General features: G+C 32.8%; 1 protein-coding gene and 1 long non-coding RNA gene across 2 annotated transcripts in view; one reads left to right on the top strand and one right to left on the bottom strand.

The window, feature by feature from the left end:
- LOC143920039 (uncharacterized) overlaps positions 1-23,888 on the top strand; it is a 63,381-nt gene extending 39,493 nt beyond the window's left edge. The window contains exons 2-4 of the mRNA XM_077442724.1: positions 9,377-9,482; positions 11,909-12,041; positions 23,374-23,888. Coding sequence (XP_077298850.1) covers positions 9,377-9,482; positions 11,909-12,041; positions 23,374-23,696 — 562 coding nt within the window. The 3' untranslated portion in view covers positions 23,697-23,888. The remainder of the gene's footprint in view (positions 1-9,376; positions 9,483-11,908; positions 12,042-23,373) is intronic.
- The window catches only part of LOC143920049 (uncharacterized), a 422,197-nt gene that overhangs the window by 332,367 nt on the left and 62,888 nt on the right, over positions 1-26,942 (bottom strand). The window lies entirely within an intron of this gene.

Genomic DNA, 26,942 nt, shown 5'->3' with positions numbered 1-26,942 from the left:
TTGTAATATAACAGTTGAGTTTTGACAGCTCTGATGCTTTTACGAATCTTTTGGAATTCAATGATGCGTTAATACTTGCTAGATAGATAGTATCGTATTGTGATAATTCTAAGAATGTGTTCAAAACAATAATGTGACTTTCCAACTCAATTGACTAGTCGAGTAACCGAGTTTTTCAACACCTTGATATTCAGCGACTTCCTGCAAAATGCTTGAAAATGTAATTTTATCAGAATTTGTCAAAATTTATCCATATCTGTAAAATTACTCTATAAATTGTTTATCGATGTTTGTAATTGGCCAGGAAGGCGCATTGGAAACTACCTGTTAGGCCTTCCTGATATTTAGTTAGAAACGATACTAAAATAACAAATAAAATTGCCATATAATGGGTATTTATAATAATTTCGGGTTTTAATCTGATCTTCGAAAAAACAATGCAAAAAAGTAATTTGTCCAGTATAATTAATGGTCGTTTTTATTCTTCTGACTGTGACGTAAAAAGATTTTTTCGTTTTATATACGTCATACATTAATAACAATGTAAAATCCGTTTAAAAAATTGTATGAAAAAAATTCAAGTTTCAAACGAAAACAAAAGACGAACGTTCGATAAATAAAGGCGTCACGCAGAAAAAAAATAACATAATCAACAACACGACGTCCATATCCATCAAAAACAATCCATTATTAAAGCACATTTAAAATTGAATTGAAAATTGCAAGAATCGTTTATACGACCACGATCAATATTATTTTACATTACAAAGTCTGAATTCACGACAGGGCGGACCCTGTCGGCTCGAAAGCGAGGCTCGGTCGACCCGCTCCTTCCTGTCATTGGTTGCTCTTTGCGAGTACTTTAGTATTGACGTGCCCTGAATTAACTCGACTTTTAACTGATGAAATACTTCGACATATACTGCCTAGTTCGCATATAATTTCAGACGGTTGGACAGCGTACGGAAATATTCCACATATTGCGAATCGAATATACACACATTCGTTTATGGTTCAATACAAATTCATCTAAATATGAATCAAAACGGGCACGCGTTGTGCCTAGTTGACGCCTCATCTTTCTTTTCACACGCATCCACATATTTTGCGTATGTATTTCACTATCATTTGGATCCACGAAATTATAACCACTTTTACCGGAATTCGGAATATTTCCGTACGCTGCCCAACCGTCCGAAATTATATGCGAACCAGGCAGTATATGTCGGAGTATTTCATCAGGTGAAAGTCGAGTTAATTCCGGGCACAGAAATACTAGAGTACTCGCAAAGAGCAACCAATGACAGGAAGGAGCGGGTCAAACTAGCATCGCTTCTGAGCCTAGAGGGTCCACCCTGTCGAGGATTCTGACTTTTACCTAACCAGCAGTATGGCGGATCGAACCCACTGATTACTTGGTGCTATACATACACGCTACCATTAAGCCATACTGCTGGCTAAAATGTGCAAGTCTGACCAGCAGTATTTAAGATAAGCACGGAATCGAACCCGGTAACCTCTCGACGCTAAACATAAACGCAACAATCGAGCCATACTGCTGGCTTATAACTAGAGGTAGGACCGGAAGCGTGCTTTTTCCAGGAAACAGGGCGTTTCGGGTCTATTTTCCAGGAAAAAAGCCAAACTACAAAGCTAGAGAGCATAAAAAAGGTTCATCATAAAAATTAACAAAGCACAACGAAGAATGAACAATAAACGGCGCAAAGTGGTCCGCTCTTTACTTATAACTAGAGGTAGGACTGGAAGCGTGCTTTTTCCAGGAAACAGGGCGTTTCGGGTCTATTTTCCAGGAAAAAAGGCAAACTACAAAGCTAGAGAGCATAAAAAAAGGTTCATCATAAAAATGAACAAAGCACGACGAACAATGAACAATAAACGGCGTAAAGTTGGTCCGCTCTTTACTTATAATTAGAGGTAGGATCGGAATCGTGCTTTTTCCAGGAAACAGGGCATTTTGGGTCTATTTTCCAGGAAATAGAGCAAACTACAAAGCTAGAGTGCAAAAAAAAAGGTTCATAATATAAATGAACAATAAACAAAGAACGGCACGCTTCCTGTCCTACCTCTACTTATAACAACTAAACACGCACATTGAACTGAAAATTTATCGCACAATATATTATGTCCATACATATATTATAAGGGTACGATAGAAGAACCGCACACATATGTACATACATACATAGCTTTTGCAATTAGCACTTCGTGTACCGCTTTTTGTCGTGCACCTACCTATGTAACTACACAAGTCGTTATCAGCCGCTTTTGATATATCTCCAGTCACCGGTACTGGGTCACATTGTTTTGCATGGACATTGGACATGTGGAAAAAAAACAAGGCTTAGCCGTTATCCGAACTCGTTAGCGTTCGATCGATCATAATTCACCACCGGAGCGTAAATATTTCAGGGATTCGTGCACGGTTCGTTTGCTGAAAATTTCCTTTGCCCCAGCATAAGTTACGTTCGGTTGAATAATACAATAAAAGGTGGGTGTACAAATGTGAGGGTACATACTTGGGTGAGGAGGTGTCTGCGTAGTTCCGGAACCGACGTTTTCCCACGGGTCACACACGTGTATAGTACATACATAGTACTCACTGTAGAGGTAGTGAGGTAGTAATCCTTGACCTATAAATGTCCCGGCAACTTTCTTGCCCTCCAGTGTACTAGTTGTGCTTACTTTCGTTGTGCCGGTACACTTTCACGGTTAGACCATTGCCATGTGTTGTGTGGGTATTATGTATGTTATATGTCCTATGTAATTGCGTAATAAATCTAGATACTGCGTACTTATGAGGGGAAGACACGGAGATGTATGAAATAAAATAAAGAGGAACATGTGAGATGGTCAGTTGTGTGAAGAGGGAAAAAATTAAAAGGTCTGAATTCTGCATAAAAATGATTGAAGGGAAAGTAATATGTCTGATATTAAGTCTTGGGAGTTGCTAGTGTTTGAATTCCATGTAAGCATTTGCCTTATTTGTATGCATACATATGTATATGTATATTCATAGGGTTTATTGAATTTTTTTAATAAGGAGGCGTTGCGAAAATTCCAATATTCATACGTATTTATATATGAAAAATAAGGCTTCCATAGAATATTATCGGAAGGCTTAATATCGTGTTATTGAAAATATATAAATAAATTGGCAAATATTATTTTATTTATAGCCGTGGACAAATATGTTTTAGGCCATTTTTAAAAAATATTTTTGAAAATACTTAATATTATTTCCTCTTACTTGGATTGGTTATTATTTAAAAAAAAAACAAAACTAAATAGATAAATAGTCCATCAGTTTCGAAAGTAGTGTAGTTTTTATCGTTTCCGTTTTTTCATTTTAGGTTTTTAAAATTAAAGGCATTTTTTTATTGATCAATAGAAATGCCAAAAACGCGGAAATCCCGTGAAAGGAACAGGGCTCATATTATTTCAATTCATTTTCAAGGTAAAGAATAGATAAAAAATTTCAAACAACCTAAACGAAATGCTCATCCGAATATTTTCGGTCAAAATCATTTTTTACCAGTTCAAAATCATTTTTTGAATGTGAGGAAACGTAAGAATGTAAGAAGTATGTTAGATGAATTGGAATGGTTGGACATTAGAAATAGTCTTAAAGTAAGCACTTTAAAGTTTATATATAAGCTAGATAAGAATCTATTACCCAAATATTTTAATAATCATATAGTTAGGAATACAGATATACATAATTATAAAACGAGAAATAGGAATAAATTAATTATAGGTAGAGTTAAGAAAGCTAAAACTGCAGGAGGTGTTTTTCACAGAGGTGTTCAAATGTATAATGCCCTCCTGAAGGCATTAGAAGTTCTAATAACATTGATGCTTTCTTGAAGGGTGTTAATGGATACCTTCGTGGAAGATGATTTATAATTTTTTGTTATTATTTTGTGTTATATGTATTAGCAGTTTGCTATATAAATAAATAAAAAACCAGTGGCCTAATACATTTGTCCACTGATGTATATACGTAGTATGCAATATTGGAAAGTTAGATGAATATAGTACAATAAGAAAAAATATTGTAGATAGGCTATTTATATTTTCTTTGTGAAGTCAAAAAAATTCATGACCTGCTATAACTTCAGCTCGAATTGTAAAATTTAGTGACTTAAACCAAATTTATTACATCAAATATGTACATACATACTTTGCCAAGGAAACTATTTGTAAATTAATTAAAGCTTATTTGATTATAATAATTGTATTACAGATTGGGCATCAAATTTTAATGACTTTTATAAAATAAATGCCCAATTCATCATCACAGGGTGACAAAGGTCTAATATCAAAATTGGTAGAATTTTTGAGATTTCTTCAATGTTATCAAATCTATTCGAGACGGCCAAATATAATTAAGCAGCGCACTTCTTATTTGCACATGATTTTATTAACCTTTTTGACATCACGATTTTGTAACGAATTCAAAATCTTTTTTTTAGAATTTTTCCAATTCATAAAAATCAATAATAGAATTAAGTCCACGACTACCAAATTTTATAAGTTTGCAGCAGTCTAAATATAACTAATGTGGGTTGGTTTTATTATACAAACCTGCTTATATTTATCGCAGATTGACTCTTGCTTTTTATGTACATATGTAAAACCACATTGCGCAAACCATGATACATGACCTTTTTTTATTATATAATTTATATGATCGATACATGTTAGTTATTTCACGTGTTAAAATGCCAATGTCAAAATATTAGAAATGTAAATTGTCACCGTATTTCTAGGAAATGGATATTGTGTAATTATATTATACGTCTAAGAACTGAGCCACATAAATATTTCACCTAAAGAGTGGTTCAATTGCGTCATGAGAATTAAGAACTCTTTACTCACGTCATTTGCGCGTACGATGATTGATCTTTTTCTATCGTGACGTGAAAATTTCTCCACAATGCCCACTCAAATATTAATACGGCGGCCGTCAATCGCAAAGGCCAAGGTTTGACGTACATATAAAATGACGTTTCGCCGTTTCAGCCAGACCGGATGAAATTTATAATGGTGCATACGGACTAAACCAACCACGATTTTGGGCCAACTTTTTTAACCAGCAGGATAAAACCAGTAACGTACAAAATATTGAAATAAAAATTAAATTAAATATCAAAATTAAGCTAAAGAGCGAGATTGAGCTAAAATTAGATCGTCGTTGATGTTTTGAATTACAACAATGTTTTGAATTACGACGATACGCATTTAAAACCAAAGAAATATTATAATTTCTCTGCTTACGAGCGAAAAAAAATCTTGTTATTATTTCTTAAAAGTCGTCACGATATGTTACTGTATTTCGACCGTCGATGATCGATAAAAAAAAACAATTCACAAAAAACCGCGGTGTCGGTTGTCGGTGATTTGTCAAAGGGTTTTTTTTCTTTCGTCGAAATAAAATTAATAATCACACATTATCCGATAAATTTTACCTCTGAAATGATTTAATTACTTGATTTATTTCGACGAGAGAAACAGTTGAAGAATAAAAAAATCCGTTTGATGTAACTGACAACACCCCGGGTTAGCAAAAATCGTTGGATCACGCATACTAATACATGATATATTCTCAGTAACTGTAATAAGTAAAAATAATAATTCTTTGATTTTTTTTCGATCTTAGTGCGTATCTTCGTAAGTCAAAACAATTTAAGTCAAGGATTACCTGTATGTGATTGTTGATGATCTAATTTTAGGTCAATCTCGAAAATTTATTTAAATTGTGCATGTTCTGTTTTACCTTTCAATATTTTATTTTAATTTTAATATAATGATTATAATTTTATTTTGATATTTGAATTTAATTTTAATATGATAATAATAGTTTTAACTTTGATATTTAATTTCAATTTTTAAATTTAATTTTTATTTCGATATTTTGTACGCTACTGGTTTAAAAAGTTGGCCCAGAGACCGTTCGTTGATTTGGTTCGTACGCACCATAACAGCAATCGGTTTGACACGAGCTTCTTCAGCGAAAACACGCGTAATATCGCACCGGTAATAAATGCCTGTCAAAAATAATGGAGAGTGATCTTTTCCTCACGAGACGTCGCACCCCACCTTTCTTCGAAGTGACTGTCACACTTTTGGATACTGTTAATTTATGCATGTTGCGTACGCCACTGTACTGCTACTGTGTAATTTGATTAATTATAACAATTACGCGAGTACTATGTATACTGGTGGTTGTGAGTAAAAATTTTTCGGCGAAATTGTTAATTTATGAAATTAGCCATTCACGTTACTGTATTAAATGAATTAAATAATGGAATAATCTATTCAAGTCATCAGCGTTTGTTTTTTGCTCGTTAACAAATTGTTGCAAGTAATCATTCTAAATTATTCATATGTATTATACATACATAAATATATAGGATATTCGAATTCACACATTGATATAATCGATTTTTAATGACGACTTGGATCATGGTTCAATTAATCATGATCGTCTCTGTATAATTGATGATGGCAGTGAACTTCCCATCCATACTTTAATTTTCATCCATTATCAAAGTATTTAGCTGCTATGGTTACTTTAGCTACTATACATGTCTGCAAAGTGCTACTGCCTCAATTATCAGTTAGTGGATAGCAAATAACTAAAAAAACGGCTATTTCGTGCCGTTTTTTTTTCATCCAAAGCCATACACATATGTATTTTGTCACTTCAACAAGTTTTTTCGAGACACTTTATGCAAGCAAAATATTTCTGCACCACTCAATAACCACCATATTTTAAAAATGAGCAAGAATGACGTCACATATGTATGTATGTACATATGTACATACATACATACATAAATTGTTTCTTATTTCTAATTGCGACCTAAAAATTCAAATGAAATTGGTCCCGATTTTAGAAAAACTCAATTAGGCGGTGAGTTACCCAATTCGACCTTAATTATATACAAATTTACTTATACTTAATTATACAAAATTATATTTTATTTTTACATACATATGTACATCCATGATAGGAATTGCCCAAATGCGGCAAATATGGCTAAACTATTTTTTTTATATATTAAGTAATAGCAATTTTTCAAATATAATAGTACATCTAATATATAATTTGGAAAGAGAATTTGTATATACATATATACAGATATGTAACATTGGTTGGTTGATTCATTCGTAGACACGTTCGATTTATTTTTTTTTCGATTCATAGGCACCGATTCAATTTTTTTTCGATTCAAAGTCCCGGGGGGCGAAGCCGCCTTCGTGTCGGCGGCGGAGCCCTAGGGGCGCAGGCACCGGATTCTGGTATACATATAATTTCGAAAGAGACTTACTATATATTTTTGTTTGTTCGTGACAGTCAATTTAATAAAAAAAAACAAATGAGTATTCAAATAAATTTATATAAAATAAAACTATTCAAATAAATTTAATTTACATATTAGATTAGTCATGTTTCAGCGGTTTATATTACAAATACCAAGCGAAGCCGGGTAATACTGCTAGTAGAATATAAAGAGAGACATCTATGGACAATCAACAAATTTTTGATACAGAAAATTTATGTAGCATTTATAAGATTCAACAAATTCGAGATGTTAATAACTCGAATCTATGATAAACTGAGGGAGAGGATACCGATTTATTGGATCCGTCACAAAAATTAAGCTAGAAAAATATATATTTTTTTAATAACCACAAAACCTTGCCGGCAGCGTAATTGGCCTGGACTTAAGCTCACGACCTCTCTATTGGAATGCAATATATTTACCAGTGTATTGAAGGACGTTTGACCGAATGAAAATTTTAATTGTTTAAATTTATGAAAAATATCAAATTTTAATGAGGTCAAGATGATTTCTGAATAATTTACATATATTTTTTCAGTGAGTTTTGAGTAATTTCTATACACAATCGGCCAAATGTCCGTTCAGCCAAACGTCCGTCAGCCTAATGTCCAAGCGTACGTTGGCCAAGTGTCCATTAAGTCAAAAGTCCGCGCACGACCAAATAATATCAGCTATTGAAGTTTAATTGAGCCACTATACGTAGGTATAGGATTGTCAATTACATATGTATTAACCAGCCAAATAGACAAGTGCTTAGCATATAATGCTTCGAACAAAGTGGTCACGGGCTCAAATCCCACTGGTTTCTGCTGGCTAGACCTTGGATTTGTGACTCCAGGTCGATCGCTTCCCATTATGGTTTGTCAATTTATCTGATTTTCATTGAAACGGTTCAAAAAATTGGTCACCTTACCAATTTTCTCACAAAATCTAGAATTTCGCTGAATTGTATAAAATGCTGCAAATGTACAAATGTCTCATATCAACTAATATACAGAGATGTCTCTGTGGATATTAATTGATATATATTTACCTGTTACGCCTTCCTGTTATAACTTAAAAATAAAAATATATATATACATAAGTAAATAGCAAATAGCGATGTCTTAAATCAAATGTTCGATTCGATGACTGTTATCATTGATCATATTTGAAACTCACGCTTGTACATATGTACACCGAATCCGTGAGATTACCGATTAAATGAAATCGACAAAAAAAAAAGCGCAACCCCGTTGGCAATTTTATGTATTCAGCAAATTTTTTGCTGATTCACACATCGAATTCATTTTTACCGATTAATTTCACACCGGATTGTATGTCTTTAAAAATTATAATATTTGCCAGTGAACTTCGCACATACAATTATACGATTGATGATCACTATACATATATAGTTATACTAGATACGCCATACAACTTTAGACTATTATACAAGTTGCTTATGGAAACGTATAGTACATATTAATTCCCCATATAATGGAACATGTTACTAAAGTGTGCCTTGTGTGTGACACATGGCAGATACGGGAAGATGGGGAAGATGCGGAGGATGGGGAGGATGACTCCATGTCAATGTTAATCAACTCAACGCAAATGTTACACATTATAAAATTCAATATTGCGCACAACGTGCCATACCAGTGATTCGCAATTTTTTTCGAACACAACCTTGAACGAATATTGGTCAATATGGTTGTATAATACTTTTATTGTGGAGGTGTATTTTTTTAGTTATTTCACTGTCACATAAATTTGATTGAAAACCTGTTTCTAAATAAGGAATTATTTTATTAGTCTATTCAAGTTTGATGGTTTTCTTGAATTTAAATGAATAGTCTTGGCTCGAACTCGTTTTTATTTTCTTAACCTTCGAAAAATCGTGGCAATATCAATAGTCGCATTAAGAATTTAAATTGAACATTGCGTAAAACTCAGAGGCTAGGGTTATATAGTTTGTGGTTATATAGATTAATTTTAATTGTGTCCGTTTTTTCTGTTTTCAGTAATCGAGACGATCGTAAGCTACTATTGAAACAACTTTCAAGAATGAACAGGCCGTTGCAGATCAAATTTCCAGAGATGCTGAAACTTATGTCGCAATGTCAACAGGTACAAAAAGATTGTTAGTCAAAGTTGGATTTTTTCCGTATGAGAATTTATTATAATTAAAATTAAAAGTGGATTTGAATAATTATGTCGTTTGTTTGTTTGGCGCGAATGATAAAAAGTTTAATTGAATACCATTTCTCAGGGCGAAGGTTGAGATTAAAAGCTAAAGAGAAAAAAAAACGAGATAAACATCCGTTTATTTATTTTTAATCTCGCAATTACCATTTAAGATTAGTTAAACTCTGAAAAAAGTTAAATTGTACGTCACTGTCAAGGCCCACAAAAGATTGTAAAAAAAGTTGCATTGGATTTATGCAGTGAAAGGCTCACGGTTCAATTCCTCCATACGCTCGAAACTATTTTTGAAGGCTTTGAATATTTTTAAATTATATTTTAATCATTGCAATATCTTTGCATTGTATTTTTGAAACTAAAATATTCTCCCACCGACTCATTATTTTATTCATAAACGAAATGACACATTGAAAGTCATTGAATAATATTTTGTAAGTCTTTAATAGGAAAACAACCATTGAAGAGGATTTTTCCAAAGATTTACTAAAATAAATGTTACATAATATTCTACCCGTCAACTTGTCGACCCCTATCTATCCTCTTTAAAAGCCAAAAAAAAACTTCCAAAGTCCAAAAATAGCTCATAAAGTTGAATAATGCCATCAAAAAATTAATGCCAAAAATCAGTACGTTTTTCTACCATTTGTCGCTAAAAATAAAACACTACATCAGAAGACATATGTAGTTTCATAGACATAGACATAGCATAGTTTCATGTAATTGTGTATTTTCCAAAAAGCATTTGATCGAAATAATCAGTGCCGTAACTCAGCAGCTGGAACAAGTGCACAGGCACATTGCCTAGATTAAATTTGGAACACAAAAAATCCTTAATTATTTATATTTAAGTTTAAGTTTGGACCGAAACGCGCTCACAAAGAGGAAAGTATTTTCATATTACGGGAGTCCCTAATGTGCCACAATGGTCGAAAAAAATACAGAAAGATTAGAAAAATAAAAATATATACACATCTAATATATAATTTAAATATAAAGAGACTTTGTAAGTATGTAAATATATAATTTTGGTTCATAACATCGAAAACAAATCGGTTTCTATGAAGAATCGATATATATTTTTTTCAATTCAAATAAATTCACCCCCGGCCCCGGGGGGCGCAGGGGACGAAGGCCCTGGGGGGCACCTGGGGGGGGCCAGATTCTGGTATAATATATAACACATCTAATATATAATTTCGAAAGAGACTTTGTATCGTTGATTGGAAACTTCGTAAACAAAACAATTTCTATGACGATTCGATACATATTTTTTTCGATTCAAATAAATTTAATAAAAAAACAAATGAATATTTACTATTAGATTCGTCATGTTTAAGCTTTTTATATTACAAATACTGAGCGAAGCCGGGCTAAACTCCTAGTATATTATAAACAGACAAAAATAAATAGTCATAAAAAAACAATAGCATTATAATAATAGCAGATAAAGTAAAAATCGTATATAATAATTGTCTAATGCGTTTGCAGCACGTGCGTGTGTACGAAGTTTTGTCCGTTAACATGCTCCGTCATTCTTTCTCCCCTTGGAATCATATATCGTGGAAAGAGACGCGGCATAGTGTGGGATTTGCGCATGTCACTATGTTCACACCTATAATATTTAAAATTTAATTAATTTTTTTGAAATAAAAAAATCGCATTTTTAATTTATTCTTTTATCGAGAGTACAAGTATGTCCACACAGGCCACTAGTGTCAAATAATAAAATACGAAGTAGGGAATGTTTTGCACCTGTAGCCAGCACCAATACAAAACATAACAAAACCAATACAAATGGATGAGAGAAGATCAAAATTCCACTCATACATCACATTCAATTATGAAAATAATGATGAGCGCAAGCTACCAGACAAATAGGTTAAAATAATCTTCCATAACCTACGCTCATTGAGGTGGAAAATATCATAGGCTCAGCAGCAACGATTTTATTGAGAAATGGGATAGCTCTTGGAATAGGAGCCATTCGATATAGAAGATAAAGTACACCATCAAATGATGATGTCTACCACGCATATAATTAAGAATCGATATACCCGAACTACCAGACCAGATTTTAATAAACAAGCGGCGTATCTTTTGATCTATTCTACAGTAAATATGATTGCGATTTATGGATTTACGTATTCATGTATGTACTCCATGAATACGTAAATAAACAAAAGGATCCCAAACTGAATCATGAAAACTGGGTACGGCACTGGTGAAACGGGTATGGTTCAATATGCCGAACGTGACTTTTATCAAGTGTTTTGCCCCTAAAATATTACGTATACTGTGATGAATTTATTATGTATATTTTTGTGGGTTTCAAGGTCGTGTTTTGTTTTCAGGTTGATACTATCAACCTTGAAGGGTTCCAGTTGGATGGCCGTCGTAAGAGGAATCGATCGTGGCGAGCTGCCAGGAGCGACAGCGGTCTCCTGGACAATAGTCCTTTCACATTGCTCAGCGGAATTATACCAGGCAAGGCTTTTTTCGTTTATTGTTGTGATATTTCAATTTTTTATTTTCGTTTTTGGGTAAACAGGAAGTTCGATGAAAATGTTGTGAAGGTTTTGCGTTCTGAAATTGTATTAGAAAGCTTCAGAGTCGATTTTTTTTTGTAAATGTTCATATCAATCAACTTGACGTGTCGCAGAGGAAAAAGTTTTTCTTTGAATATTTTTTGTGCATTACGCAAAGAGTGCTTGAATGTTAAAAATCACATAGTGATTGCAAACTTTTTTTAAAATCTAAAAATCTATCTACATATGCATATGTAGATTTTTGTCACAAAAACTGACAGCCAATGCACATGCGCTGATGAATTATTTTATTTGTTCTTTTTTTTTTGTTATTCTCTTCAACTATACTGGGCAATTCGTTGTTCGAGTTTGCATTCGCATTTTCGTCTCTTCAGAGATGAAGAGCTTTTTTTATTGCATTTTATACCAGGAATGCCTTATAGCTAAACCCCAATGCGCCTTCCTGACCAATTACAAACAATACAGCATAAGTCGCTGAATCACGAGACACTGAAAACTCGCAAATTAACGAGACGTCTATGAATTGTACATAAATTGTATTGTACATTAACACGTTTACTCAAATAGTGGTGACATATTAGGTAGGAAGAATTTTTAGCCAATTTTTAATCGGGAACCGTTTCAACAATGAAATCAGAGAAAATTGGCAAACTCTGATAGGAAACGATCGACCTGGAGTCACAAATATCCAGGTCTGACCAGCAGCACTACACTACAGATATCCTCAGAAAATTTCTTTTCAATCGAGCTCATGGGATCGAACCCGGCGCCTCTCGACGCTAAGCAGAAGCTTAACGACCGAGCTATGCTGCTGGCTAAATATGAAGATAATAAGCTCGGGGTAAGTGATCTTTTCACTTGTCAAGTGCACCGGGTCACTAGTATGTTACAGATGACGTTTATCTTCTAGTTTTGATATATTTTGACTAGTTGGAATATATTTCATCTATCCTGGTACCAACTACCTTTATGGTTGAAGTGTATTTTCAGTTGTAATATATTTTGACTAGTTTGGAAGGATCCAAATAAAAGGCCAAAGTCGTTTCACGGCATTTATTCAACGATTGCAGAGGTCCACATGGAACCACCGCTCACTCCAGAATAAACTGATCTACCGTGTGTACCTTCTTATAAAAGACAAGTTGCATAGCACAGCTTCCCCGATACATTAATTTGTCTCTTGTCTAGGCAAGTAAAGGTTTACCTTAGCTAGTCACTCGCTTAGGTCTGTGAGAGCTTCAGCGTATCCTTTGTTCGGGCACTTACTGAGTCCCATTAGCCTAATCCTAGGTCTCTATTGTTCACTCACGAATGCACTTAGACAGTGGATACTCTCTCTCATGTTTTCACGTTACAATATATTACAATTGTAAATCAAACAATTATAAGTTGGTAAAAAGTTGAGTTGGAGAGGTTAGGTTTGCGTGAAAACGTCACTCGACTAGTAAATTGTCGAGTGACGTTTAAAGTCAAAATTTGACATTAAATAAAGTCAAATTTTTGTTTTGAACACATTCTTACAGTTATCATAATCGGTACTCATTACCTTTATTCATAATATCTAGCAAATATTAACGCATTATTGAATTCTGAATTGAATTGAACGAAGAGTATTTTTTAAAAATACACTTCGTATTTTTACTGTACTACATACACATCAAAATTAAGAATTCTTTATATTAACCAAAAGTTTATTGAATGTGTGTTATACGAAATCATCACACTTTTTATTAAAATTTGCCCATCCAATTAGCGAATGTAAATTTACTGTAATTTCAGATTTGGTGATAATAATTAACCAGATTGGGAAATGTCGATAGTTAAATTCGGCAAAACCGGTAAACCGGTAATTTTCAAGGGTAGTAAAGTGGTCTTAGAGAATGTTATCGACATACATATAATATCGTCCACATAAATATGCGAATTTACTACAGAAATTAAAATGATAATAAATAAACTGAAAAGCACTACTGATACATTCAAAACACACCCTTTCAGATCGTTTTTCATCTGTAGATAAATATTCATGAATGGAAATTCAACATCAAACGATAAACTATTGTTTTTAGACGGTACATTAGGAAAAGAAATAAAAATAATATATGCTGATTTTCCGTGTCAATTTATTAAGTAACATCACCCAATGAATATCGAACGAGGAAAATTCATACGGCATATTTTTAGTAATCGTTTTCCTTGACATTCTATTATAAATCAAGACATAATCTCGCATTGACAATCCTTGACTCAAACCTAACGATTTCGACACTCCGTGTCACAGCGACAGATCTTTACCGACTCGAGATATATTCCAGAAGATTTCCCAAATGATACTAAAAAAAAGGCATACATACAGACACGTACACTGTCATAAATGCCCGAAAATTCAAATTAAGCCGACAAAAGTCGAGCAATAAATCAAACGTTCGCATCCGGGCAAACAACGCGCCGAATAAGTGGATGAAGCAAGAGGAGCGACTAATGCAAAAAAAATCTCAACAACGCAATTTATGTACTTATTATACATACATATTTTAATAATAACAATAAGTCTCAACATTTTCCAAGTTCGAATAAATTAGCGCCGTGACGTCACAGCACTTTTCTCGCGGATTGCGTAACATTACTCCTTGCCATATACTATTATGTGTACAGCTAACTGAGCGAGCATAATCCAATTTGAATGGTATATGTGTAAGTTTGTTATGCATGCTGAACGGTCTGGTTAATCAGGTTGTCCGCATTTGTGATCGGCAGATCAATACACACTGTAAAGCATACATGAATGTACATATGTAGGCTAACCCAGAAGAGTGCATGTATAAATGATTAAGTTGGCATGCTTGGGTCGAGTGTACAGATGTTTAAGTTGGTATGCTGCGTAGCGCGAGTCTCATTGGCCCGTACCACGTGTCCCTTCACGAATTGAATCCTACATATACATATATATGCACATATTATCAGTGGTGGCTGGTGAACAATTACATTGATAGTTCCAAAAATAAGACGGAAAATTACGACCCTTTTACAAGCTTAGGCGATAGGTTACTATCTAAAGAAGAGGTCCCCAACCTACGGCACGCGGGCCTAAACCGGGCAGCTAGCACTTTACATACGGCCCTTGGTTCTTTTGGCCTAAACTTTGGTTCTTTTGGTTCAGTTGAAGATATCTGTTTCTAGGTTCCAGGTAGTTAAAATCAAACGTTTGGGATTCCATTAATTTCGCCAAAAAAACACCCTTTTTAGAAAAACGGCATAGTTGATCTTTTGCTCGTGCACACTCTGAAAATTGCTCAGTTCCACATGTGCAAATTTGTTCAAACTGGATTGCAATAAGTTTGTTTATTTTCCATCCGGCCCTCCATACATTTTGAAATTCTGAACCAGTCCATTTTCCAAAACGATTGGGGATCACTTATCTAAAGGATAATGCATTAAGAGACGAATCTTCGAAACCGATCGAAAAAATCGTAACTTTTTTAACTTTTTTGTTTGGAAATAGTATATTATTTATTTTTCACGTGTCGAGAACATTCTAATATTTTCTTTCTTTCGTTGGTTTTTATATGACACTAGTGTAGGGCCCGTTGATTTCAACGGGTGGTTTCGAAAAGAAATTGAAACTCGAAAAAAAAGTTAAAGATATGGAATCGACTGGTTTCGGAAAGACAAAGGCACAAAAAAATGAAAATTATGAAAAAAATGAAAAATATGAAAAAAATGAAAAAAATGAAAATAATAAAAATATGAAAAAAAAAAAATTTGCTCCCCATACTGGTTGATGGTTGATCATAAGAAATCGGAAATCGAAAAAGATTGTCGACGAAAGCCGAAGATACGCGAATGATTGGTTCCCCATACTTCTATAGGATAATCGAATATTAAGTAATTTTAGAGCGTTTTTTCTGTCGAGGCTGTAGTCTAATGGCTAGCGACCTGTTCTGGGCGAGGGGGCCTTAGTTCGATTCCGTGATTTAGAATTAATTTTATTTTTCAAATATCACTAAAATATAAATTAATTTCAATAATTTCAATTAAAAATATATATTTAATTGTTTTATATGAAAAGAAAAAAAAATGGTTCAAAACCTCGCTAAATGAAATTACGTATTTTTATATAGCGAGAAGGAATATTTCAATTAATGTTTAAAAAAAAAAGGCGAAATGACAAATTGGATTTGGCGTGATGTCCGAGACCATTAGCTCAATTAGATCCATATTCAGGCTATTTGGGGTGATCGGTTCGAGTCGCGACAAAGTCGTCTCGTCGAAAAATGAATTAATCGATTTTTATCGATTCGTTCATTATGTTCGGCGAGAGTTAGGACACACACACACACACACACCCACACACACACACACACACACACACACACACAGATTACCGTCTTTATATATATGATTTTGTATGGAGAATTTTTCAATAGGAGCGCCAAGCAAAACACACGACGAAATAGATCGTTGACGCATCAGACTCGGCGCGAATAATCTTATGTACTATATATTTGATGTGGAGAATTCGCACAATTTCTTAGAAGTACCCAAAATTTTTTTTGTGATTTTCATTTATTTTTCTGCTTGTATAGTAATATAAATTTAATATTTTCGACCTGGGGGGGAAGGGTGGTTTCCACGCCAGTTCTCCTTAAGACAAGCCGCTCCTGCATAATATTTCAAGGTTTTATTTTATTTCTCGGCTGTTTGCAGCTGGGAGAAAACTACGCGACTTCAATTGGTCAGCTAAGAATCATAATCGAGATTTGGTGTTTGTTTTTACTTTCATCGCACTTATACATTTGTCTCGTTGATTAAGTTCGATGGTTGAATGTATGTGTGTTTGTTTTATGATGCAAATAGCATGTTAACGTGTAAAAGGCGATTGCGGATGGTTGTAGTTGTTGAAGAATTTTATATCGTATTGAAAGTTGCAGTAATGGACGACGACTGCGGTGAAACTTGAGAGTGGCGGATAAATTTTGCAATTGCAGATTGTGCTCGTTAGTAAAGTTAATGCAACAGTTGAAGCGTATTGAACATGGGCAATGTTTTTGTATTGGTTGCAATTTTTGAATGGAAATATTGATGTAATGCAATTTCGGCGTTGAAGGCTACGGAAAATTTTTGCAGTATTATCTTTTTATTTTTATTAACCTCCTTTACGTTTCACATGGTCTTCGTTTAAGAAGTCATTATTTATATCTCTTATCTCTCATTTTAACAATACATAATGGAAATGTTGTTATTTATTAATTTAATTTTTCAAACTTTATTGATTACTTCATATCTAAATATATTTCCCAACTTATATTTATTTACATTAATGAAAAAGTATATACATATGTACATATGTATTAGCTGTGGGTCATTTTTTTAAATACTCTGTTATTAAAAATCTATTATTCAATACATTTTACTTAAAGGTTGAAATATATTTTAATCCCATGGTCAAACAAGAGCAACGAGCGTCAACAAATATCAAAGAAATATGCAACAGTTGGAAGAAAAATTGATACAAAAAAGTTGCTCGTACAAATACAAATGCAAAGAGGAAGGAAAATTGGGAAGTTTCCGACGGGCTGCATCTTTAAAGGCCTCTATTTAACCGATCAATAAAAAAATCACATTTTGATCAGTAAAAAAAACATTTAGTACGTAAAAATAATTGGTTGATCAGTGAATATAATAAATGATCAATTTGTATTGATCAGTTATTAAATAAAATAGTATTTAAATAATATGAGCAGTAATTAAACCAAAATTATCAGTATACATATAAGACGAAATGATAAGATTTAAAAATAAATGGTCAATTATTAAATGAAACGATCAGCTTTACGCATTACGCATGAATTAGAGCCGATGTTGCCATGTCGGATCGTTTTCGGTAGTATACTCTCCGCCCGCGTGCGTTTCTTTTTTTACGCAGGACCACGTGTTGATAAAATCTGACATTCACTGGTGTTTTCATTTCTCGCTTTTCTCCTGGCTTTCTTTCACTTGCTGACGCTACTGGCTTCCTGATTTTTGTTTTTTCCCTTGGACTGACTTTTTCTCGGATATGTGTTTGGCCCGGCTTTAACAACTTGAACATCGTTCATGAAGAAACATTGACCCCCTCTCCGTTTTCAACCCCCTCGGTCCTCGCTCTTGCTCCATGTTCATTTCAGTCTAACTGTCTCAGTTCTCGCGTGTCTGTTAAATTAATAAATACCGACCCTAACAACCTAATCTTAAATGAATGGGGCCAACCTTAACTTAACCTAACCTAATATGACCCTTAAATAAATAAGTGTTGGCTGCTAAGATCTAAGATGGGTGACGTACTATCGTCCAACTGTCAAGAATTATAATTGATTTGGTTTTACTTATCATTTACATACATACATACCGAAAACAGCAGTTCCAAAAGCTCGCAATTGATATTGGCATCAAAATCCGAAATCGAACACTTAACACACCTTCAATCATTAAATCAGGTTTTATTTTTAATCATATTTATTAGTCAATGCGAAAATTACTCCCCACGAGTTGAACGCTTTGAAAATCGTCATCGAGGATAACATTTCGCCAATAATTATAGAACGTATTTCAAACGAAGCAGAAAATTTTCACGAAACACGGATGCAATTCTAACTATGCATTTTGACGTTAATCCGACAGATTACTCGATTCGTATCGCGAGATTGGCCAGTCGAGTTCGCCCACGAGACGCGCGCTGCATTCGACTGCAATTATTGCACATTTCGATCAAATTTTGCGAAAATGCGATTTTACCTACACCAAAACACATCGTCAAATTTTTATGCTGCATACACTGCATTTAATTGGCTCGAAATTTATTATTCGTGATTTCAATTCCTCGCTTTCTTTTCAGTGTTCACATACTTGCGTATTAACCGTTTCTACTCTAAATAAATAAAACACTTACTTCTCAATTAAATGTTTGAAATTAAAAACCAGTCGTTGACCATGAATAGGTATTTGATTTTGAAGTTCAAAAACATGAACCCTGTGATATTAACAGGGCTGTGCAGTCGGATCAAAATTTATCGACTCCGGCTTTATTTTATGATTTGACTCCGACTCCAACTTGCACGATTTGAGTAAGATGGATTTTTCTTAACGTATAAATTTATAAAATTATTATTAATTAAAATAATAAGGATTTTCAAAATAAAAAATAAATGGATTAAAAAAGACACTATAAATTGAGATGTAATCAGATAAATGTTATAATAATAGAGGCGCCTTTACCAGTACATTGCCTGTGTCAATATACGCGTAACGTTTCCATAAATACAGATATACGCACGGAATAGAACCGGGGTCATCACATATTCACTACAGAAATAAAAGTTTTATTTTGATATAAATTTATTTACAATTTGAGCATATGGCGGTGTTGGGCTTTAGTAGCCAATCCTTTTTTTCTCAATTGGCGGATTATATTTATCCACTTTTTTTGCCTTTGTCTTTGGGAACTCTTAAATTAACGTGTAATGTATAGTTTCAACAAAAATATGTATAATATAAAATGAACGATGTTTATATTAATTAAACTTAAATAATTGGTTATTAATATAATTGGGTATTCGGTGCCACCACGAGGAATGTTTTTATATTTATTTAAAAATAATTTTTGCATTTCTCTGGTGCCACCTCTGATATTGTATGTATGTAGAATGCGATCGCCATGACAATTTTAAAAACTGTCAAACTACGATGTTAATTGAATAATATGTTACTTAAATGATTAATTTACTTATAAAAATGTATCCCATGTTGTTTATTGTGTGTTTTTGAATGCATTGTGCAATTTTTAACACCAAGCACATTTTTAATATTAGCACCAAGCATCAAATACGACTACCGCGCAAATTATTATGAAAGGTCCACAGACCTTTTCCACTTGACAAAAATATGACGCCTAAAGCCACTTCTATTATTATAACATTTCTCTGGATCTAATCCAATTTATCAAATTATGGTTAATGAAATAGGTATAAATATAAAGTAAGTATATTCATAGTATATGTAACACAAACATCGGTTTTGGCCAGAACACATCAAAATATGTGTAATTCAGCGATGTTTCAATTTATTGGTCGATTTACTTAAATAAAGTAACAGATTAAAGTTGACGCATACCGTAATACTAAACATAATAATAAAAAGGAGTCGAGGTCGGTTGATTTTTTACGATTCCAACTCCGACTCCTCAGCCCTGGATATTATTGTACCTACATATGTATATACATTTGTGTACTATATACTAATTGGTAGTATATATTAATTTGATCTCAATTAGCCTTGTACCTATTCCCCTATGTACTTTTTTGACTTAACGTTGGTAAGTTGACCATGATTTGCATTTATTGTATGCGTGTATAAAAATTGAAATGTCTTTAGAAAATTTAATGTAATTAAATCCAAAAATGATTCCTCATTCTTGGGTAGCAGTGTTACATATTACATAAATAAATAGTCAATAATGGCAAACTTTTAATAAGGTGTAATTTATTGGAAGGAGATAATATAAATATATTTGAATTTTCAGTCAGTCGCATTGATAATTATGATGATTTATCGTAGTGACAAATTTACTGATAGTTACTAGATGGCATGCCTTTCAAGAGCTCAAAATACTGTTGTAACGTAAAAATTAGGTAATTTGGTGCTCGTGGACTACTGGTTTAATACATATATTACTAATCGTCTGATCTCGCATTCGTGCCAAAAAGGTCTCGATGTATGAACAAGCAACAGCCAATAAGGTCTCGCGAACCATCGACCAATGAACTCTCTGGGCTGAGAGTACATGCTGTATATGAATATTCGGTGGTTTTGTTCCGTGCTTGAGTCGGAGCTGGATCGTCGATGAAACAACAATAAACTACCTCTACCACTACCCGCTGCGTCTTTCATTCCGATCTCGGAAACTCCTATACACGTTCACGCTACACTATTATAAAGTGGGCAGACGTTTGAGTTTTATTACGGTCTCAATTTTGATGCAAAATGATATATAAATATCCTAGCTAGTGACGCTACGATAGATAAAATGTCCACGTATATGTATGGCCTATAGAGAACGCACCTGTTACATAATCTATCTCAATGCCTAAAATCGACATGTTTGAGCTTTTTATATGAAAATTTCAAATTTATCTATGTACATATTAATATTTTAGCACGAAAGTGATGATAAGATTAGCCTACAATCTAACCATTTCATAGATTATGATTATGGATTATGGATTTATTTATTGTATTTAATATAATTGGGGGAAGCGGCAAAGGCGATAGACCCAAGGGGTTTGATCAAACATATTTTAACAAATTATACATACATATATGCAAATAAAATGAGAAAAATTAAAATACATTAAAAAAACAATATCAAAATAAAAATAAGACAGCAAAAAAATATATATATAAACAAAAAAAACAGAAATATGATTATGGGAAAGAAGAATTACAGAAATGCTTTAGTTTTAAAAAAAGTATCAAGATTATTCTTAAAAATATTAATGTTATCAGAGGTTACTATATCATTGGGAAGACTACTCCAAACTGAAACCACTCTGTTTGAAAAGAATGAATCTCTGATCAATTTATTAGATTTTTCTTTTTGGACTCTAAGCGAGTGACCTCTGAGGTGAGTGTTTACGTTGAATGTAATAAGATTTGACATATGCCAATTATAGTGATTATTAAGTATTTTATAGACTTCGATTAAGTCACCTCTAGTTCTTCTCGTCTCCAATGTAGTGAGATTCATACTTTTCAATCTTTCGTTATAAGAAAGTGATTTGAGTTCAGAAGGAATCTTTGTAATTCTCCTTTGAACCCTTTCAATACATGTAATATCCTTTTTAAAATGAGGATTCCATATGTTAAAAGCGTATTCTAGTCTATTATGTATTTATTAGTTATTTATTTAGGCAGTTTCTATAGTAAATCTCAATGAGCCTTAAACCAAAACGTCAAATGTATTTTTATTGCCACTGATGACTAAAGTATCGGATAATGAAATAAATCTGAATTGGCGTATGCATCAAAGTCTCATTGTTCAGAATAAAGAGTGATTTTTTATGCTGACTTTTTATTTGCAATGGAATTTAACGTAATCTGACGAGATTAGAGGCAACACCTTTTACATACATAAATTTTATGTAGGTTCGACCATCGCTGACGCAAGCAATGACTTTGCAACATCATCAAATTGTTTAACGACCCTCACACATTACGAACATTGACCTAGACCTGTCAATCACCCCAACTATGTATTACTAGTTTTGTACCCGATGAAATATCATCGCATAGGTGTTGGCATATTATGTTATTAAATAAAAATAAAAGAAATCAGTCCTGTGTTTGATCCGCACGCGTTCAAATTTTTTTCAAATACCTTTTAAATATATTTATATTTAATTTTTTAAAATAAAAAAAAATGGTAAGAACTACCTACCTACCTACCTACATATAAACAATGTAAAACACCAATAGAAAAATTAATTAATTAATTAAATACATCAATAGATGGCGCTAAATTCTCAGAGACTTAGTGCCGTCTAGTAGCCTAGAGGAAACATTGGCAGCAAACAGTATATGTATATAGAAGATTTTTACTTTTGTTATTATATTCGTACATTTTGTTGGCATTGTTTTAGCTGTGAACATATGTATGTCGAATCGAAACGTCTATTATAGTATGGCGAGCGTTATCGCAGACAGATACACAGAATAGCGATATTATATATATAATATATTATGACATATCATCGCATGGCATATCAAGTTATTAAATAAAAAAAATGTATCGCTTCGATCCGCACGCGGTCAAATATTTTTCAAATACCTTTCAAATGTATTTAATTTAATATTTATATTTAATTGTTCAATATGAAAAAAAGGTAAAAACGACCTACCTACCTACATGTAAACAATATAAAACACCAATAGACAAATTAATTAAATAATGAAATAAATTTTCAATTGATCTGCCAAAAGGAAACGTTGGTAGCATATAGTATATATATAAGTTTTTTCTTTTGTCATTTTATTCTTTTATACGTTTTGGCAGTGGTTTATCTGTGACATATGTCGAATCGAAACGACTATTATAGTACGGCGAGCGTTATCTCAGACAGACAGACAGAATACCGATATTATATATAAATATATGATTATACTAACACAATTAGCGCAAACCCTTTCAATTAATAAATTTCTATCGATGGTCAAACTGATTACTGTAATAATTTCAGGAACCAAATGGTGCGGTACTGGCGACATAGCCGAGAACTACCACGACCTGGGTCAAGAGCGGTCCATGGACAGATGCTGTCGAACCCACGACTTGTGTCCAGTCAAAGTCAGGGCGTTCTCCAGCCGATATAACCTGACCAACAACTCCATCTACAGCAAATCGCATTGTCTGTGCGACGACGAATTGTTCTCGTGTTTGAAAGCCACAAACACCCCAGCTTCCCAGCTCATGGGAAACATATATTTCAATTTGGTGCGAGTGCCGTGTTTGGAAGACGAATCCGAGGGTAAGAAGTTCCGCGAGGCGAAACAGGGTTTCTGATCCATGGATTTCGGTTCCATTTTCGCCGACAAATGGAGACAACTAGTTCACTTCGCTTGGAGCAATCTCATGTATCAAATCACATGAGATTACCTCACACCCCCCTTCAACGTACCACACAAGTGATTTTATTCTAGTGCTGTGCAGGACGCATAACAAATTTACTATATATGTAATTGTTAAACATCAACGAATTTAAATAATAATGAAGAAAATATATTTATTGTGTGCGTTAATGATATATATATATATGTATGTTAATTTATGTTAAATGGCAAATTTCAATCAGTGTATTAAATTGTTTCATTTTCCACACGTGATGTTCAGTGTACAGATTCCGTTCCGTCTAATGGTAAATTAAAATAATATACATAAAATGAGGACTTTTTATGAAAATTTAGCCATACTGAAATAAGCCGCTATATTTATTGTTATTATTAAAAAATAGACGTTAAGCGAAGTTTACACAAATTATGTGGAATAAATTAGTGTGAACACGCCTTAATTTTATTGTACATTGCTTTTGAACACAAATATATGTATGTATGTAATACCTACCTACATATATACATAACAACTAAACTCTTTCAATGAAATATATTATATTATATGACACTGCTCCACACATAATGTGACTGCGATGAATTTTGTAAGATTTCAGGTCCCACTGAGCATGAATATACATAAATAAAATGTATTTATTAACTTTATTATTTATTTATTTAGCTTCTTTTGAGTATTCTATTTGAGTCGAAATCTTAATATTTTTGGTTTTCGTACTTTCGTATTTTTGTTTAATATAATATATATATATATACCACAATGTCTTCACAGGTTACTCCAATATGACACTGTGGCCAGATAAAAATATACAACCTACATATGTGATCATATTTTATACTTACATATACAAAAAATACAGAAAGATTAAAAAGTAACCAAAAAAATAATATAATAAATAAATTGATAAAATAAAGTTTTTTTTTAATTAAAAAGTCAGTTCTGTTTTTAATTGGCTTTCTAAAGCTTTTTTAGTGTGAAAGTTTTTCTTAGAAGCCTTCTATGTATATGTACACCATTCCCTATTCAACTTTCATAATTGAAACTTCTCAATGAAAGTCACCATTTTCGTGGTCAGTGGGAAAATACCAATGAAAAAATTTATAAATATATGGAACAGTGTTATTATTGTATAAAAAATATAATATACATATCACTTACAACGATTGTTTGAGGTAATTTATGTTTATGCTGAATTCAAATGAACTGATTCTGAATAAAAATGCAATGTCTCGATTATGTTGTTGTGTCAAAAAATTGTTTAGGAAAAATTATTATATATTTTTTTGTACGATAATTTATATTTGTTTGAAATTTTAGTTAAAATTGTTATTTTAAATGTGTAATTTTCGAATAAAAAAGTGCCTCGGTTTAAAAATCGTACGAGTTCAGAGTTTTGCTATTCGCAATAATAATATTGTTGTGTGACTAATAACAATAAGCTTTATACAAATGTTTGTTAAATTGAAGATTTTTATAAATATTATGTATTGTATTATATAATGTGGTAAGGAAAATGTGAAATATTCTAAAACATTAACACTATACGGGCCTGGCACGGGATCGATCGAGCATAGCTTGTGGTTCAGATTTGAAACGAACGAAATGTTTGCATTGAAATTTTCTCTCGTTTTCGACTTTTACTATATAAATAAAGAATAGATCTTCACCCCTCTTTACGACCAAATACATATAAAAATTACTTAATATAAAAAAACGCAACTTCTAAGCTTGGTATTTTTTGTAAATACATATAACGAAAAAAATATACATGTACATATATTAATTTTATATAGACATACAGTGTGAATACGATACTTATATTACGTATGTATTATATATTAGTAGAGTGAACTTGAGAAAATATTTTATTGTTGTTCTTGCCGGGGTAAACGCGAAAAGGCCTAAGTGCGTCCCGGGGAATCGATACTTCTGTGGAAAGGGAATAATTCGCTGCGACATCCCAGAGAGTTGGTCCAGGTCAGGGGATGAAAAGTTTCTGAAACCCTCACCCCCCCCCAAAAGTGTGATGATAATATTTTTGTTTAAAAAATACACGAAAAATTTGTTAGTATATAAAATTTTTCACAAAACAATCACTTTCAATAGAGAAATGTAAATAATAATATATTCCACGTTTGTTGCAAAGGGTAGTATTATTGGTGAAAGTATGCACTAGGTCAGCGATTGCTGACCGGCTTGATCCAAGCGTTGATAATATTAATGTATATTATTTCACAAATGTATGTAAATAAATACAAATGGCCAAATGTGAACACACACGGCCTATTTTGCGACTTGCATAAAGTGAAAAATTATGCAAAATAAAATTGAAGTACTGAGAAATTAAAAAAAAAAAAAACTCCAAAAAAAAAGCATTTCGTCATTTTCACGTTTCATTTTCAATGCAAATCTATTATGTATATTGATATTTAAAATTGTACATATTTTGTCGTGAGGAATACGCTATGTAAATTGATGCTAATAATGAATTAGTGAAGTGATACCCCCCCCCCCCCCGATTATCTTATGAAGACGTTTAAATTTAATTTTTCACAATAAAATAACAGCGCATATTGTATTCATTCAGTTGACGACAGTACGCCGATGTCAATTATCGAAAAAATAACATTCCAGTAATGTATTATATAATAATATGTAATTGCATTATTCGACGTAATAGATAATTATGATATTTATTATTATCATTATATTATATACACGGGCACATTCGTGGACACAAAACAAATAAAGTAAAATTAAAATTAACACAAAAAACATGTTTGGACTAAAATAAAATTTCCTGTTTTTTCAATAATCATTACATTATTGAATTTTTAACAAATAAACTTCGTGTTTTTCAATTCATTGTTTTAATTTTACTATCCCTATCCCATCTCCCACATTAAATACATATGTATATTACACCTTAACGAGGCCGTTAAATTGAAAGAAGGCAAGCGTTAAACGAGATTTTTATTGGTTCCAAATTATTACACTGCAATGCTGCAGAGACTATAGAAGTATATACGGCATTGCAGTCTGCGCATGTACATACCTATACATACATAAAAGCCAGGGGTGGTCAATACTTGCTTGACTTCGAAACTTTACCTTCAGCACGATTCTGAAGCGAACTATCATTATCGTCCAAACTTAAGTATTGATTCAAAATTAATTACATAT

The sequence above is a fragment of the Arctopsyche grandis genome, chromosome 12, assembly GCF_051622035.1.
Source record: "Arctopsyche grandis isolate Sample6627 chromosome 12, ASM5162203v2, whole genome shotgun sequence".
NCBI lineage: Eukaryota > Metazoa > Arthropoda > Insecta > Trichoptera > Hydropsychidae > Arctopsyche > Arctopsyche grandis.
Note: the sequence above shows the minus strand (reverse complement) of the source record. Positions and strands in the feature narration are given on the sequence as shown.